Here is a 16,482-nt window from a genome sequence, read left to right as displayed (position 1 = left end):
ATGGTGCAATAGAAACTGCTCTTTAATTTTCCTCAAAAGCATGTTGAAACTTGAGTGAGGGCCATGGGCATGGCCTTTGAGTGGAGGCAGGCATCTCCATGGAAGGGATTTATGACTTTAGATGTGCACCCATGAGAGGACAGTAGGCTGTCATATAGGTGATATTGGGAGGTTTCAATTGTTACAAGAACTATGTGTATCAAAATTTAGAGGGACTTAAGAGATCATATAATTCAAACTTCTCAGTTCCCAATGGAGAAACTGAGGCCCAAAGAAGGGAGATGGATTGTTTAATAGGACCAGAGTTCAGACTAGATCCCAGGCTTCCTTATCTTCAAGCTAAGGCCCTTTTTTTCTCCCTTATACCAGGGTTTGCAAACCTGTGGGCCAAGTCTTATTGCTATGGGCCCAAAAGTTTGTATGCCCAACAAGCATTAATATAGTTCCCATAAGCAGAAGTAGTAGTATATCAGTTAATAATATATGATTTTTTTAAAAAAGTCATATAAATGTGCAAAAAATATATAAAAATAATCTATAATAATAAAAGTGTAGTATACTAATTAGACCAGAGAGCCGAATGACCTTCCGGATGTCATTCTGGACAAAGCCACAGTGTTGGGAGCTGAGGCAGAGGCAGTTAGGGGTGATCAGGCAGGCGAGTAGTTGGGGGTGATTGGGGAGGCAGGCAGAGTGGTTACAGATGATCAGGCAGGCAGGCAAGTGGTTTGGGGTGATCAGGTAGTCAAGCAGAGGGGTTAGTGGTGATCAGATAGGCAGGCAGAGTCATTAGGGGTGATCAGGCAAATAGGCGAGCAGTTAGGAACAATCAGGCAGGCAGGCACAGTGGTTAGGGGCAATCAGGCAGGCAGCTGAGTGATTAGGGATGATCAGGAAGGCAGGCAGAGTGGGTAGGGGTGATCAGGCAGGCAGGTGAGCAGTTAGGGGCGGTCAGGCAGGCAGACAAGAGTTAGGGGTGCTTAGGCAGGCAGACAAGTGGTTAGGAGCCAGTGGTTCCAGATTGTGAGAGGGATGTCCGAGGGATCCTGGATTGCCAGAGGGTGCAGGCTGGGCTAAAGTCCCTCCACCCCTGCACAGATTTTGTGCACCTCTAGTTTAATAATATTGTAAATCAAAATCCATATGATCATTGCCTATGTTGAAGATAAAATACTGCTAGCATTCCAGACCTTCTCCTGGGGCCCTCCCTAACTACAACACATCTAAGTTGCTTTCCCCAAACCCAGACTTTTGTAATTATATATATATTTGCTTTTAAAAAAGTATTTTTCTAAATTTGTATGCATCCAATAACAATATTTTTGAAGTTTATATGATTGTAATCACATTGATTGTAATTCTTTTTCTGTTTTGATTCTTCTGCTTATATTTGTGAGATATTTCCATATTATTTCATGACATTTTAAGTTTTTTCATATTTATTATGTCAGAATATATTAATGTAAGATTTATTTTTATTTATTTATTTTTTATTTTTTTAAAATAAATTTTTATTGTTCATACTATTACAAATGTTCCTTCCCCCCACCCCCCACTTGCTCTCCTCCATCAGGTTCCCACCCCACCCTCTGCCCTTTCCCCACCCCCCATTGTCCTCATCCATAGGTGCACAGTTTATGTTCAGTCTCTTCCCACATCCCCCTCTCCCCTTTTCCCCAAGAATCATCAATTCACTCCCCTTCCATACCTCTAATTCTATTATATTCAACAGTTAATATTGTTCATCAGATTTTTTTTTAATTTCCTTGATTTTTAGATTCACTTGTTGATAGTTACGTATTTGTTGTTCATAATTTTTATCTTTATTTACTTTCTCTTCTGAAAGAACCCCCTTCAGCACTTCATATAATTCTGATTTGGTGGTGATGAACTCCTTTAGCTTTTTTTTTTATTAGTGAAGCTCTTTATCTGGCCTTCGATTCTGATTGATAGCTTTGCTGGGTAGATTATCTTTGGCTGTAGGTTCTTACTATTCATCACCTTGAATATTTCTTGCCATTCCTGTCTGGCCTGCATGGTTTCTGTTGAGAAATCAGCTGACAATCATATAGATGCTCCTTTATAGGTAACTACCTGCTTTGCTCTTGCTGCTTTTAATATTCTCTCTTTGTCTTTTGCTCTTGGAATTTTAATTATGATTTGTCTTGGTATGGTCCTCTTTGGATTCCTTTTGTTTAGAGTTCTGTGCGCTTAAGTCTAATTCTTTCACCAGGTGGGGAAAGTTTTCTGTCACTATTTCTTTCAGTATGTTGTCGATATCTTGCTCTCTCTCATCTTCTGGGACCCCCATAATTCTGATGTTGGTTCGCTTGAAGTTGTCCCAGAGGTTTCTTACATTATCTTCAATTTTCTGGATTCTCTTGACTTCTTGCTTCTGTGGAGGAGTGTCTTCTGGCTCTTTATGTTCCAGATCTTTGACTCGATTCTTGCGATCTTCCATTCTGTTTTTAGGACTCTGTATAATATTTTTTATTTCATACAATGTATTCTTTATTTCTTGTTGATCCCTTATCATTTCTTATTGATTCCTTATTAATTCTAGTTGATCCCTTTTCATATCCTCATAGGTCTTATCAACCTTTTCTAGGAAATTCTTGAAAAACCTTATAAGTGTAGATTTGAACCCTATATCCAGTTGCTTTTCGTCTTCCATTTTTTTCCTTTGTGATCTATTTTGTTGTCTCGGATTTTCGCAGCTTCCCTGATGGGGCGGGGTTTCAGGGTGGAGCCTACAGCCTTGGCTTCCGTCAGCCTCACCCTATGTGGTTCCTGAGTCTCAGTAATCCCCAGGGTCCTTCAGTACTCGTTGCAAGCACCTCTGAGAGAAAGATGCCCTCGATTTTCACCTGCTACCAAATAGTCTAGGCTCTCCCCCAATGAGCCCAGAACTGGGGTTCAGTTCAGTTGGAAGTGGAGTTGGAGGTGGTGTTCAGAGCAGTCCGGAGCTTTTGTCTCCTTCCCGCCAGGGCAATCCTACGGCACAGCCAACCATCCCTTCTCTGCGAGCAAAGTGCACGCCTCCAGGACCTCCTTTCACTTCTTCCCCGGGGTTCCACCTCATAGCCCAGCTCCCCATGGATGAGCCTGGGTCCCCGGGGTCTGGCCTAGAACCCAGGTTCAGAGCAGTCGGAACTGGGGCCCAGCATAGTCGGAGCTTTTATCTCCTTCCCGCTAGGGAACGCCAGCTAGGCACTCAACCGCCCCTCCTCTCCGGCTCCATCCTCTTAGTGCGCACCACGTGTCTCCGTACCTTAGGCTTTTACAGCTCCTCCGCTCTTCCTTCTGGTTTTCTCCTTGCTTCTCGTTGTAGAATTTCCAGTCAGTCAACTTTCCTGTAGTTCTGGGTAATGTCCATTTTTAAAAAAAATATATATTATATTGATTTTTGTACAGAGAGGAAGGGAGAGAGATAGAGAATTAGAAACATCGATGAGAGAGAGTCATAGATCAGCTGCCTCTTGCACACCTCCCACTGGGGATATGCCCGCAACCAAGGTACATGCCCTTGACCGGAATCGAACCCTGGGCCCCTCAGGTTCCAAGCCGATGCTCTATGAAGTGAGCCAAACCAGTCCCGGCTGTAATGTCCATTTTTTATTTTAGTTGTATTTTATTGAAATTGTTGTGCGCGGCTGCGGCTAGGTGTTTACCTGTGCAGCCATCTTGGATTCTCTAATCTAGATTATATTGGGTCGGCAGCTAAGTAATTGCGGATTTTTTAAAGAAAATCAAAGACAATTTTTTCATGGAACTAAATAACTTTATTCTGTAATGTAATGCCCATTTTGATCAATGACTTTTGCCATCTTTCAGGCAGCATCATAATCCCACGTTCAAAAAACTTCTGGTTTTTATTAGCAAAAAACTGAATCAGGTACGATTTGACATCATCATAATTATTGAAATTTTTACCATTCAAGGAGTTTTGTAAAGATCGAAACAAAAAGTAATCAGATGGTGCAAGGTCAGGACTATATGGTGGATGTGGCAAAACATCCCAACCAAGCTCCATTAATTTTTGCCGAGTGACCAAAGATGTGTGTGGCCTTGCATTGTCATGATGGAATACAACACCTTTTCGATTTGTCAATTCGGGCCGCTTTTCTTCAACTGCATTGTTTAATTTCGTTAGTTGTTCAATGTAGACATCAGAATTGATCATTCGGTTGGGTGGTAAGAGTTCAAAGTAGACAATTCCTTTGTAATCCCACCAAACTGATAACAAAACCTTCTTTTGATGAATATCAGCTTTTGATGTTGTTTGAGTTGGTTCACCTGGCCTGCTCCATGATCTTTTCCGCTTGATATTGTTGTAAACAACCCATTTTTCATCGCCAGTTATCAGTCGTTTTAAAAATGGATCATTTTCATTACGTTTCTTTAGCAAATCGCAGCTGCTAATGCGTTGCGTTAACTGTGATTCTTTCAGTTCGTGAGGAACCCATGTATCGAGTTTTTGAACATAGCCAAATTGTTTTAAGTGATTTTCAATGCATGTATGTGATACATGAAGCTTCTCTGCAATCTCACGTGTTGTACTGTGACAGTCCGAATTGATTATTGCTTTGATTAGGGCGTCATCAACTTCAACTGGACAACCAGAGCGGTTTTCATCTTTGAGTGAAAAATCACCAGAACGAAATTTGGCAAACCAATTTTGACACTGCCGTTCTTTTAAGGCTTCGTCACCATAAACAGCACATAACTTTTTATGAGCTTGCGATGCGTTTTTCCCTTTGCGGAAATAAAAAAGCAAAATATGACGAAAATGTTCCTTTTGATTTTCCATTTTTCAACGAACGCCAAACGAAAACTACAAAACACATCAAAAAACTTTTTTTACTGATTAACAGCTGAATAGCCAACTATCAAATAACAAAATGTGTTTTACATTTGTACTACGTCTGCAAACCTAAAAATTCAACTGAAGCCATATATGTGTGAAACCCGCAATTACGTAGTTGCCAACCCAATACTTTTTAAAAAGTCAGTTTTTTTTTGTTTCTGAAATTTAGATTGTTTCTAGCTTTGACTCTTTCTATTTTGCATCCTTTGGTGCACACGGCACACATTTCTGTAGAGAAGATATAAGCAAAATTGCTGAATCACACAGTATATATACCTTTAACCTTATTTTATAATGCAATCAATAAGTAGCAGAATCAGGTTTTGAATCCATCTTTAAATGTGGCCTTTCTCTTGTTCTGCCTTGTCTCAGGTCTTCATTCTGAGAATAAGTCAGTGCAGCGAGTAAGCTCCCAGACAGGGCGGGGCTGGTAGTCCCAGATACTGACCTGTCTGTGCTCTGTCTGTCTGATATTTCTCAGACATAACCAGCAAAAGAAAAGTTTTCGCCAAAACCGGTTTGGCTCAGTGGTAGAGCATCGGTCTGAGAACTGAAATGTCCCAGGTTCGATTCCGGTCAGGGGCATGTACATTGGTTGTGGGCACATCCCTGGTAGGGGGTGTGCAGGAGGCAGCTAGTTAATGTTTCTCTCTCATCAACGTATCTGGCTCTCCGTCTCTCTCCCTTCCTCGCTGTAAAAAAATCAATAAAATATATTTTAAAAAAAGTTTTCATTTAAGCATCATGTGAGAACCTAGGAAATGCTTCTGGCCCAAGATTGCCAAATCAGAAGATTAAAATGTTACTTGTGGAAACAGCCATCTGGTTGCTGGGTGGAGTCTTTCTTGCCCATACTCTCTCAGTCTGCAGTTTGAAGCTTGTAAAGACCTGTTTAAGGGAACCTAAGAACTTGTCTGGGCAGCATATTCCTTAGTTCAAATGTAAGCAGTCAGCACATGTTCAAGTACTGTCCTTGACACCTGCCAGATGATAATATCAGAGAGCTGAAGAGGGAGTGCCTTGAAGAGAGACAGCCTTCTTGGGCAGAAGGATTTCCTAGGTTAAGTAGGAAGAATCTGGCTCTGTTACCTACCAGCAGGATGACTCTGAGCACACTCCTTAACTTCCTTGGACTTTACCTTATTTCTCACCTTATTTCTCACCTACAGCTGATGCTATCTTCCCTATGGAATTATGAGGATTAAAACCGAATATGGAAAATCTATATTTAGGATGAGTGAGACTCAATAAGAAGTAACCATTCACACGAACTGTGTGTTTTCATGAGCTTCAGCCAAATTATCCCCTTGTTACCTTGCTGCCAACCCATGTGATAAGGAGGAGTTTCCTCAGTCCAGGCTGACAACCTCCTGGGCTGAGAAAAGGAAATCCTGATTAGTCAAAGGACACTAAAATCCCAAGCATGTCTGTCCATCTTGCCTCCATAACCAGACAGCTGCTGCCCAGTCAGAATGTCCAGAGGCAGTGGCACCTCTGACCCTGACTTTGCCCAAGGGCCCCAGCTCTAGAGAAGCCAGGAGAGGTCCACCTGCTGGTTGTAGAGGGCGAAATGGAGGTGTGGTTTTTATGGGCTCAGCAAACTCTTTTGGCCAATGGCTAGCTGTAGTAGTATATGTGTTTAAGAATCTCAACGTGCCACCGAAAGGTGCATTATTTGGCCATATGTGACTGGGTTCCTTGTAACACAATGATGCATTGACTTGTAACACCTTAAACTGACATTTGTCCTTCAATACATTCGATGTTTTCAGATTTTGCAACTTTGGTGAAAGCTAGTTCCTCCGTCTGGCAAGCTCTCTCCCCAACTCTCCTTATGCAACTGTTGACATTCCAGCAATTCGTTCAAGTTCACTCAGGCAGCAATTCTCCTGAAAAGTTTTTCCTTATCTTAGTTGTACATCTTTATCATTTGAAACTAATAACATCTCCCTCCAGAAAACATATGACAATGTGTTCTCTGAATTAACTTATTTTTTCAATTCATCATCTTTCCTGTCAGACCCTCAAGTGTGGGAAATTCATCTCCAGCAGACCTGCCTTCCTTGTGGTCTCAGACACCTTAGGCACAAAGGAAGCAAAGACACCTGGAGGGCTGTATGCTGGGGTTGCAGCACCTAAAGGTTTCTGTGATGAGTTCCTTGGTTCTGGGACCAAATACCTGACACTAGTATCGTTTCACTGTTTCCCAGAGTGTAGTAATGTTGAGGCAAGAGAACTGAGACTCAATGGTCAGAGTAGTAGCATTCCAAAGCTAGGAAGGAGAGCAAAATGGAATTCCAAAGCCAGGAATTAAGTGGAGTTAAATGACTTTCTTACAGTCTACTATGAGATAGGGGCTGGTGGGCAGGCCACTTAACTCCTAAAGATCCCCTCAAGGCTCACTCTTATTACCACTCAACAAATGTCAACATTGTTCATGGAAAATGGGACATAAGTAGTCATCATTGGAGAATACTCCTTTAAAAAAATTCTTTGTAAGACTGGGAAATTTGCACAGCTCACCCTGAGGTAACTGTGAACATACCTTTTAGTCCAGAGCAGGAGCCTGTCCAAATTAGTTTGTCGCTTCCAGCCCAGACTCTTGTCTATCTGTTGAAGGCAAGAAGATTGTGATATTGAGTCTTTAGCAACTTTTGAACTTCTGGAGACAGATTATAGGGAGGAAGAAAATACACTTGTTTAAGAAATGTAGCCTTACAGATTATCTTGAGTGTGATGCAAATAATGAAATTAGCTAACATTTCCTAATGGCCAAAGGCAGAGAGCTGTGTCTGGGGGTTGCTTATATTTTTTTAACCCCTTCCCATAGTGGACTGATTTAATTTTAGTGTTCAAGAGTATTTATAGTGTTTCCCTTCCTTTCCTTTTCCCCTTCCTCCCTTCCTTCCCTCTTTTCTCCAGTAAAGTCACTCATTTATTTATTTCCTCATTCAGCAAATATCTACTGTTGACTATGTGCAGATAATGTGCTAGGTGCTGGGTAAACAGAATTGGAGGAAACAAATTTGAATGGACAGAACTTAAAGTAATGTTGTGGGGACAGAAAAGAGGAACAGTTAGAAAAGAAAGCAAAAAAAAAAATACTAATTGCAAATTGTACAAATGACAGAAAAAAGTAGTGGTAAAGGTTGTGTGAGATCAGGGGTTTATAATTAAAATATAGGAGATTGGCTGAAACCTATCCAAGAAGGAGACTTTTAAAGGAGGCTTAAAAGGAAGAGAAATAGCAGCAGCCATGGGAAGATGCCAAGGCAGGAAAGAGCTTCATTAGTTCAAGGAAATGTTGAGTCCTGGTGGCTGCAGGAGTGAGATAGAGTGGCTCAGGGCAGGAAAGTAGGCAGAAGCAGACCGCATGGGCAGTTTTCTTTCTGAGCACCGCGGTTCCCTCAGCTGCAAAATGAGTTGCTCTGACCACTACTGATCTTAGTGGTCATTTGGCATTAAGTGCAAATCCTTTTTTTTTTTTTTTTTTTTTTTTTTTTTACTATAGATTTCATATCAAAATGTTCTAGTTCTTCTCTGGGGATGACATCCTTGGCACTTGGTTATGTCAGTGAAACTCAAATACCTGCAGCAAGCTGATCAACCATGGCATTATTTTGGACACATAATTTTTTGTTGTGAAGGTTGGGCATTGGGCAGCTGTCATCTGTGTTGTAGGATAATTAGCAATATTCTTGGTCTCTAATCATCAGTGGTACCTCTAACCCAATGAGAATGATCAAAACTATCTGCAGCCATTGCCAACTTGGGGGCAAAATTACCTTTGGTTTGGTTATAAATCACTGGCAGCACCTCCAACGAGCATTCCAGGTATGAGCTGAGAATACAGAATCTAACATGTGGCCTCAGTGTTGAGAGAAATAAAAAGCGTGGGAAGGCCATGGGAACGGGAGACTACTTGCTCATTAAAAGGTAAGCATCTCTTACTTGCTCTGGTTGATTCTTTTTTCCTTTACCCCCTAAGACTTCAGTGCTCACAATTAGACTGTCGATATCCTTGATCCATGACACATTGTCATTGTTTACTCACACTGTGTTGCATTCATTTTAGTTAGTTATAATCAGTGTGCTCTTTATAATCAGGTGATGACCCAACCACCCCAAGCACAAGCTGGGACCTTGACAACAGCATACACTTGACAATGTAGCCCCTTATTTCCCTGTCTTGCCCCAGTACTGGTAAGCATTGTCCTGCCTCATGTGTTCATTATTCCCTGGATTTCCTTTCTATAGAGTTTTCTTTTACCTAACCATATCCTAAAATATATATTTTCAATTCTAGTTGTTTTTAACTTTATGAAAAGGTTTTCATGTTGATGTAATTCTTCTTACTGACTTGTTTCACTTACGAGTTACTACATTTCTAAGAGTCATCCATACTGCATGTTGCTTGAGTTGATTTGTTTGCGGTGCTGTTTAAGATCTTCCTGTATGGACACACTTCAGGCTCCTTCTCACCCGATGGTGTTGGGTTAGTCTAGGGGTGTCGAACTCAATCAGAGAAGGGGCCAAAATCTAAAATCCAGCCTAAATCACAGGCCGAATGGTTTACTGAACAGTCATAAACTGTCATTGTGATGGAAACACAGCGGAGTGCAGTGATGACAGCACGGTGCGGGCCACATTGCAAGGCCTGGCAGGACGGATTTGGCCCACGGGCCTTGTGTTTGACACATGTGGGTTAGTCCCTGGGTGATTAAGCACATGTGTCTTGATGCTTTTTAAATGATTCTTACAGTGCAAGGATGTGGGTACAGTGTGGTCACAATTTCTGATTTATGTTATGTTATGTTATTTTTAACTTTTATTGATGAGAGAGAGAGAGAGAGAGAGAGAGAGAGAGAGAGAGAGAGAGAGAGAGAGAGGATAGAGATATTTGTTGTTCTACTCATACATGCATTCATTGGTTGATTGCATGTATGAATGTCATATGAGTAGAACATTGGTATGTGCCCTGACCAGGGATCCAACCTGCAAACTTGGTGTATAGGGACAATGCTCTAATAACTGAGATACACTGCCAGGACTTACAATTTCTGATTTATTTTTGAGAAAATGTAGATATCAGAATATTTATATGAAAATAACAGGACAACCAAGTTTTAAGAAATACTTAGTAGACCATATTTTATTAAGCCTCCAATTTAAGGTTCTGGATATATCATTCAAGTTAAAATTTCCTCACCTGGATCTAGAAGTCCAGTTACCTTATAGGACACTTAGAAAATCGTCCTTCAGCAGCAAGTGTGTGAAATAAGGAAATGCTGAGGCAGAAATTTGAATAGGGCTTGCGGTTGAGGTAAACAATGAGGTGAATTGTTATGATGCATGGGTTCCCCACCCAAAGTAAGGGAAAAGAGATCATCCTTAGGGAGGTAAACTTTAAAAAATGAATTATTTAAACTTTCAAATATTTAATGAAGCTAGTAGAGAAAAAGCAAACTTGTCTTAAAGAGAACAAATGGCTTTCATACCAACAGCCTTTGTAATTTGATGCAATGAATTAATATGTTTAAAGAAGGCATATCACTCAGGGTGGAGACGCTCAGAGAAGGCTCCAGAGCCTGTTTTCAGCACTATGCTTGCTATGACTCCATGGCAGGAGAAAACAAACTCTTCATACCTACCATATATTTAGCTGGTTGGTGGACAGTTATGTACATACATCTCCCTCTCTCATTACATCCATCTCTGAGACCTGATTAACCTGAGTCTGCTCTGCTGGCAGGCCATGGGTGAGAAGGCTGAGACCCACTCTCAGGACTTGGTGGAGCCCCAGAAAATGTCATCCTGTATAATTTCTTGGAATCAGCCCCTTCCCTGCTCTCACTGTCACCCTCTCACCCTCCCCTGCATTCCTGTGAGCCCCTGTCTTCATGCCTCTCCACTCACCAAGTGCTTACTCAGTGTCAGGCCCTGAGTTAAGTACAGTCTTTGAACTGTGAAGGATCGGCCTTGGTTCGGCCTCAGGAACGCCCTAAGGCAGGGTCTTCTCTAGACCCCGGGAACCTCCTGAATCTCTGTGGTTTATGTGTACGCACCTCTGTGTATTTTTCTGGGAGGGGAGGGGGTCTATAGATTCTTCAGGGGTTCTGATGGCTTTGGCCACTATTTGATGACAAAGTTTAAACCATTGCTTTGGGGAGCACAGTTGGACTTCTTGATTACAGGGTCTCTGTCGAGGAGAAGGCCTATACAACTGGGAGCCAAAGTTGAAGCCCTTTAAAGGTACAAGAGATTAGAAACTTAGGGACAGTGGGAGGAGAGGCATCTGTGGTTTGGAGGTGGATAAAAAAAGGGATGGTGTGTTATTTCCTAATGCACATATACTGTCATGAGTGTAATATTCTTTTGACATTTTTTCAGTATTCTATTTTTGGCTGATTGCTTCCTTCTTGTGGGAAGTGAGGGAGGGTGGGATGTGGGTAGCTGGGATATTTCCCTGAAGCATATTCAGGGAGATGGAAGGCACTCCATAATGTAGGATATAAATTGCTACGGGGTGGTAATAAAGAGCGCCATGCTAATTTTTGCAATTTTAAACCTCGTATCTATTAATGGTTCCTGCAATGAAATTCACTTCAAATTAGTCCAATTCAATTTACTTTAATAAACAGTAATTGAACACTCTTTATCCACATTATTTCAGCTTTTCTACTGAAAATTGGCAGGGGATTATGGGTTATGAGCTACTAAATGGGGTTGTAGTGCCCACAGGACTGAGAGCAGGCAAACTTTCAGAGTAATACACTGGTATAACTAGAGGAAACTTCACCTGGGACACTTCTGATCTACCCCTGTTGTCCAGCATTACAAATAGTACTCATTTAGATGACAATTTTTGTAGTCACCCTTTTATCGCCTAACCTTATCTAATCTTATTTACTTCTGTGTTTCTCTTCCCATTGAATGAATGAGCTTCTATGAAGTTAGAGACATGGTCTCATTCATTTCTGTGTCTAACATGTGCCAACTATTTGGGGAACACTTAAAAAAACATTTATTAAGTTGAATGGAAATTTAGGATGGATGAAAAAGAGCCTTAGAGTGACAGTGGCCAGTTAGGTTATTTCCTTATACTGCGAAGGTCTAAACTGGAAGCTCAGTTTTGAGTTATGAATGAGCTTTACTTGGTACTTTTAAAAACTAATGTGTAAAGTGCTTGTTGAAGTGCTTTTAAGTATTCAATTAATGCTAGCTGTTATCATTGTTACTCAATAGTTGCTAATAATAATGATTATATATAATAATTTTAAACTTTAGTTTTTCTTAGCCGGAAAATGAGGATAGTCATTGCTGCTTACTTAATTTTGATAATGAGCATGAAGACATTGAAAACTACAGAGGTTCTTATTGCATAGTCTGTGAAAAAATATGTGGTAACAGGAAGGTTTGTGCTATAGAACTGGCATAACTCAGGCAGAATAGAGGGGGCTCAATGGCAATATGAGAAAGCTTTTAAATATTTTTAAAAGATGATAAAATAGCTCAGGTGGATGGGAGAAGTTGATCTATTTTCAAGTGTCAGACATAAAAAGGCATATGGGAAAAGATGGTAGGATGGACTCAGGACAGACATGGAATTTAGGATTGGGACCCCACACAATGTGGGATTAACAAAGCATTGTTTCAGGCTGGACATCTGGAGAGCAGCGAGTGAGCTTGGTAGAGGATAGACTTTCTATTTTGCAAACTCAGGCAAGAGCTTGTACTTCTGAGTCAATGTGAACATTTTATTAAAGGAAAATCAAATGTGGGCCAAACCCACACAAGCCATTGAACACCTGTATGTGTTGCTAATGAGAGGGAGGGGCCTAATTACAAATGAAGCAACTTTCAGCCAAGGATCACAGAACCTTTTCTGATAATATAATCTTTATCAAGGAAGACAGAGAAGCTGGTGGATTTAAAGTTGCATGTTCTTGCTCCTGTCATCTCAACAGGAAATTCTAACAAGAGCAGAACTATTGACACCAGGAATTCTTAGATCTAAGTGCCAATAAATAAAGCGGTAGAATTTTAGATCTATGCTTCGGGAAATGATAGAATAATATAATAGTAGCAGTAACAACAGCAGCAGCAGTAAATGCTTACATAGCATTAGCATGTATTAAATAATTTAGGCTTCATAGCAAGGATGGGGAACCTTTTTTCTGCCAAGGGCCATTTGGATATTTATAACATCATTTGTGGGCCACAGAAAATCAACCTAAAATTAACCTGCTATATTTGGTCAAATATTTAATTAACTCACCCCTAATGCTTTTGTAGGGCCAGATCAAATGATTTTGTAGATCTTATACAGCCCTCAGGCTGGGTGTTCCCTACCCCTGCTTTATATTACTCACCACTCCCATTTTATGGATGACAAACTGAGGAATAAAGAGGTTAAATAACTTCTTCAAGATTTCACCCAGTGAGTGGCAGAGTTAGGCTTTGAACCCAAAGTGTCTCGGTCCAGAAAATGTGCTTTTAACCAGGGCTCTCTAGTTCTCAATTTGAGCCATTCTAACCAGTATAAAAATGTGCCTATGGCTTCGTGGAATATAGCTGTGAAACTGAGGCCGTAAACTTCAGGGGTGGTTTTCTATTCTGTCCCAGGCTTTACTTGGAAAGAAGAAGTTTGCACAAATTATAAATTATTAGAAGTAAGACTCTTATTCCTTTCATATTTGTATCCTCCAGGGCCCAGAGCAGGTGCCCTATAGGCATCAGTCAAAGTAAACCAAATAGTCTCTATGATTTCCCCCTCTTTCTGTAAAATTCTTTTGGCTATTGAACAGGAGAGGAGTGTGTGAACGAATAAAATTCCCAAAGGCAAGGTGGCATTTCACCAAATCCTGACCCAAACTCAAGGTCTGGCTCTAGTCCTTCTTAACCAGTAGGCTATTGGTCCTAGCCAAAGGAATCACTGGTTGCTGGGGTCACCTAGTGCTTCGGTCACCTGTCACCTGTTCATATCTCCAAAGGCTGTGGACTATGTTCAAAATTGGAGGCTGAAAGACCTGAGTTTGAATATTGGCAGCCAAACTTCTTAGCTATGTGGTCTTGAACAAGTCATTCTATTTAGCCTCTCTGAGCTCAGCGTCATCACTTATGAAATGAGGGTGATAGCCTATTCAGAGAGAGATTGTGAGACTCAAATTAGACAACATAGCACCTAGCATAGTGCTTGGCACTTGGAATTTCCAGTTATATTGCAGCTTCCTGGAGGCCTGTGATCCTATCTCACACCCCTTTGTCAGGGATTCTTCCCCACTCCATCCACCCCTCTCCATGTCCTCCCCTCATCCTGCTTGACTTCTTTACTCTTTGCTCTCAGTTTCATCACCAAAATTCCAACTTGTGTATTTGTTGTTTATTCTGCTTAACCAATATTTCGGTTCCTTTTGGTTCTGCTTCAGGAGATATTCGGCTACCAGACTCACGGCTGCCGGAAAGCCCTCTGCCTCGCTGGATCCATCTTCTCATTTGGGATCCTCCCCTTGGTGTTTTACTGGAAACCTGCTTGGCATGTATGGGCAAATTGTGTCCCGTGTTCCTTGCAAGAAGCAGACGTAGTATTGCTGAGGACAACAGTAAGTGTGTACTTAGTTTTGTACCTGGGGGCCCTTTCTCTTAGACAATGTGTGATGGGATGGTATGTGGAGAGATGTGCACAAAGCAGGTGGCAGGAGGAGGCTCCAGCCTCAGATTACATCACAGCCTTGCCTTTACATATTCACCAAGAATTCAATAATTTGTATATCGTGGGATTTCACAAGGTATTTCTTTTAAACGTGTGAGTTATATGAATATCAGAGCAGAAAATTACCACGTGAATAGCTAAAAATAATAGGTAATGGGAAGTAGTTAAGTCTGGCTACAACCTACAAAATTCACATTGACCCTTCCCCCACCAACCCCCACATGCTGACATATTCATGCCTATCCCAGCCCACTCCACTGGGGCGACTCTGAGGAAGCAAGTGAAGAGGTTGGTTGAAGAGGAGGAACACTCCTCTCAGGAGGATTCTATTTTCCCCTGCTCATCTGAGAGAGCCACAATTATTGACTGGAGTGTGTTGCATCCTGCAGATATGCTTGGGTAGGAAATGCAACCATCTTGTCCCCAAGGTCATTGGCTTCCTCTGCTAACCCAAGGTCCTGGCATTAAGTGAGTTTTTCTATATTTGCTCCCATAATACTTTCTTCCAGCACTCATTACACTTAGGCAATGTGCACAGTTTCTGCCGGATTGTCAGCTCCATAAAGGAGGGGATCATTTCTAACTCAATTGCTGTATCCCTAATTCCTGCACATATTGGGGATTCTATAAACAAGTGTTGGCTGAAGACTGAAGTGAACATTCCTATTGACAGGCATCAAAGGACAGTCTCAGGGAGGATGGATTTTTTTGCCCAAGTGTCTCAAATAATACTTCAGCCCATACGACTCACAATGACAACCAGATTCTTGATAAATCAACCTCTATTGAGCTGTTAGCTTCTTCTGTATACAGAAATCTCTCTAGTAAACATGATATTTAATGCAGCAAGAGGGGAAGATTGTCTCATAACTGGGCAAAAAAATTCCACATTTTTACCTAATAGAGTTGGGACTAGACCTCAGTGAACTTGGCAGTTGGATGAAGTTTGTCTTCGTTGACTTATTCCACTGGCATTAACCCAATCCCTTGTTTTTGGATCCTGGTTGCTTCAAGAACCACCTGCTCTATGTCCCAGCCTAGCGGACATGTGAACCATAATATTGCAATATAAATGACAGCTGAAGCACCTCCTCCCAAGGTCAACTACATTTTAAAGACTTCAGTACTTTAAGAATGCAAGATTAGCCGATATCTTAGTGGATAGAGTGTCAGCCTGCGACTAAAAGGTCCCAGGTTCAATTCCAGTCAAGGGCATGTCCCTTGGTTGAGAGCACATCCTCAATAGGGGTTGTGCAGGAGGCAGCTGATCAATGTTTCTCTCTCATGGATGTTTCTAACTCTCTATCCTTCTTCTTTCCTCTCTGTAAAAAAATCAATAAAATATATATTTTTTAAAAAGAATGCAAGATTATTGTGGAGTAAGAGCAAGTCATATTGATGCGTTTGGGCTGGGGGCCTTACAATCACTGCTGGATCACACTATAATCTTCATGAAAGGTCACAAAATATGCATAAGGGAAGAGTGCCTGGCACTTACCTTACCAAGGTAGTCTTCATCATTTGACCTGTGAGGAAATGGGGCCCGGAGAGGGGATACAATTTACTGCTCGCCTAGGTGAGAGAGGGGCCTAATTAGGATAAATCCCATATATCCTAGCTCTTAGTGCAGAGCTGTTTCTGTGCAAGACCATTGATTCCCAAACTTCAACCAGCATCAGAATCACCTGGAGGATTTATTAACTGCCCTCCCCATGGAGTTCCTAATTAATTAAATTTGCATTTTTAACATGTTCTCAGTTGATGCTAATGTTATTGGTAAGACCCTACTTTGAGAAACACTGCTGTGGATAGTTTATAACTATTGCTAATAAGCACACTTGTTCCTTGGGAGAGGAATTGAAGCCTGGACATTTGCTTTATGGTTCAGCCAATATATACTAGT

At 41.2% G+C, this 16,482-nt stretch overlaps 1 protein-coding gene across 5 annotated transcripts in view; it reads left to right on the top strand.

Moving 5' to 3' along the window:
* Window positions 1-16,482, top strand: part of ATP13A4 (ATPase 13A4) — a 120,302-nt gene that overhangs the window by 18,123 nt on the left and 85,697 nt on the right. For 2 of the 5 annotated variants that reach the window (XM_036445083.2, XM_036445078.2), the window contains exon 2: window positions 14,296-14,469. The exons of 2 other annotated variants lie outside the window; for them this stretch is intronic. In XM_036445083.2, the coding sequence (XP_036300976.1) occupies window positions 14,296-14,469 (174 nt within the window). Of the gene's footprint in view, window positions 1-14,295; window positions 14,470-16,482 lie in introns of those variants that run through there. One more of the 5 variants, XM_036445089.2, reaches the window with a different exon arrangement.

The sequence above is a fragment of the Pipistrellus kuhlii genome, unplaced genomic scaffold (assembly GCF_014108245.1).
Source record: "Pipistrellus kuhlii isolate mPipKuh1 unplaced genomic scaffold, mPipKuh1.p scaffold_m20_p_2, whole genome shotgun sequence".
Lineage (NCBI taxonomy): Eukaryota > Metazoa > Chordata > Mammalia > Chiroptera > Vespertilionidae > Pipistrellus > Pipistrellus kuhlii.
This window is presented reverse-complemented; position numbering and strand designations above follow the sequence as displayed.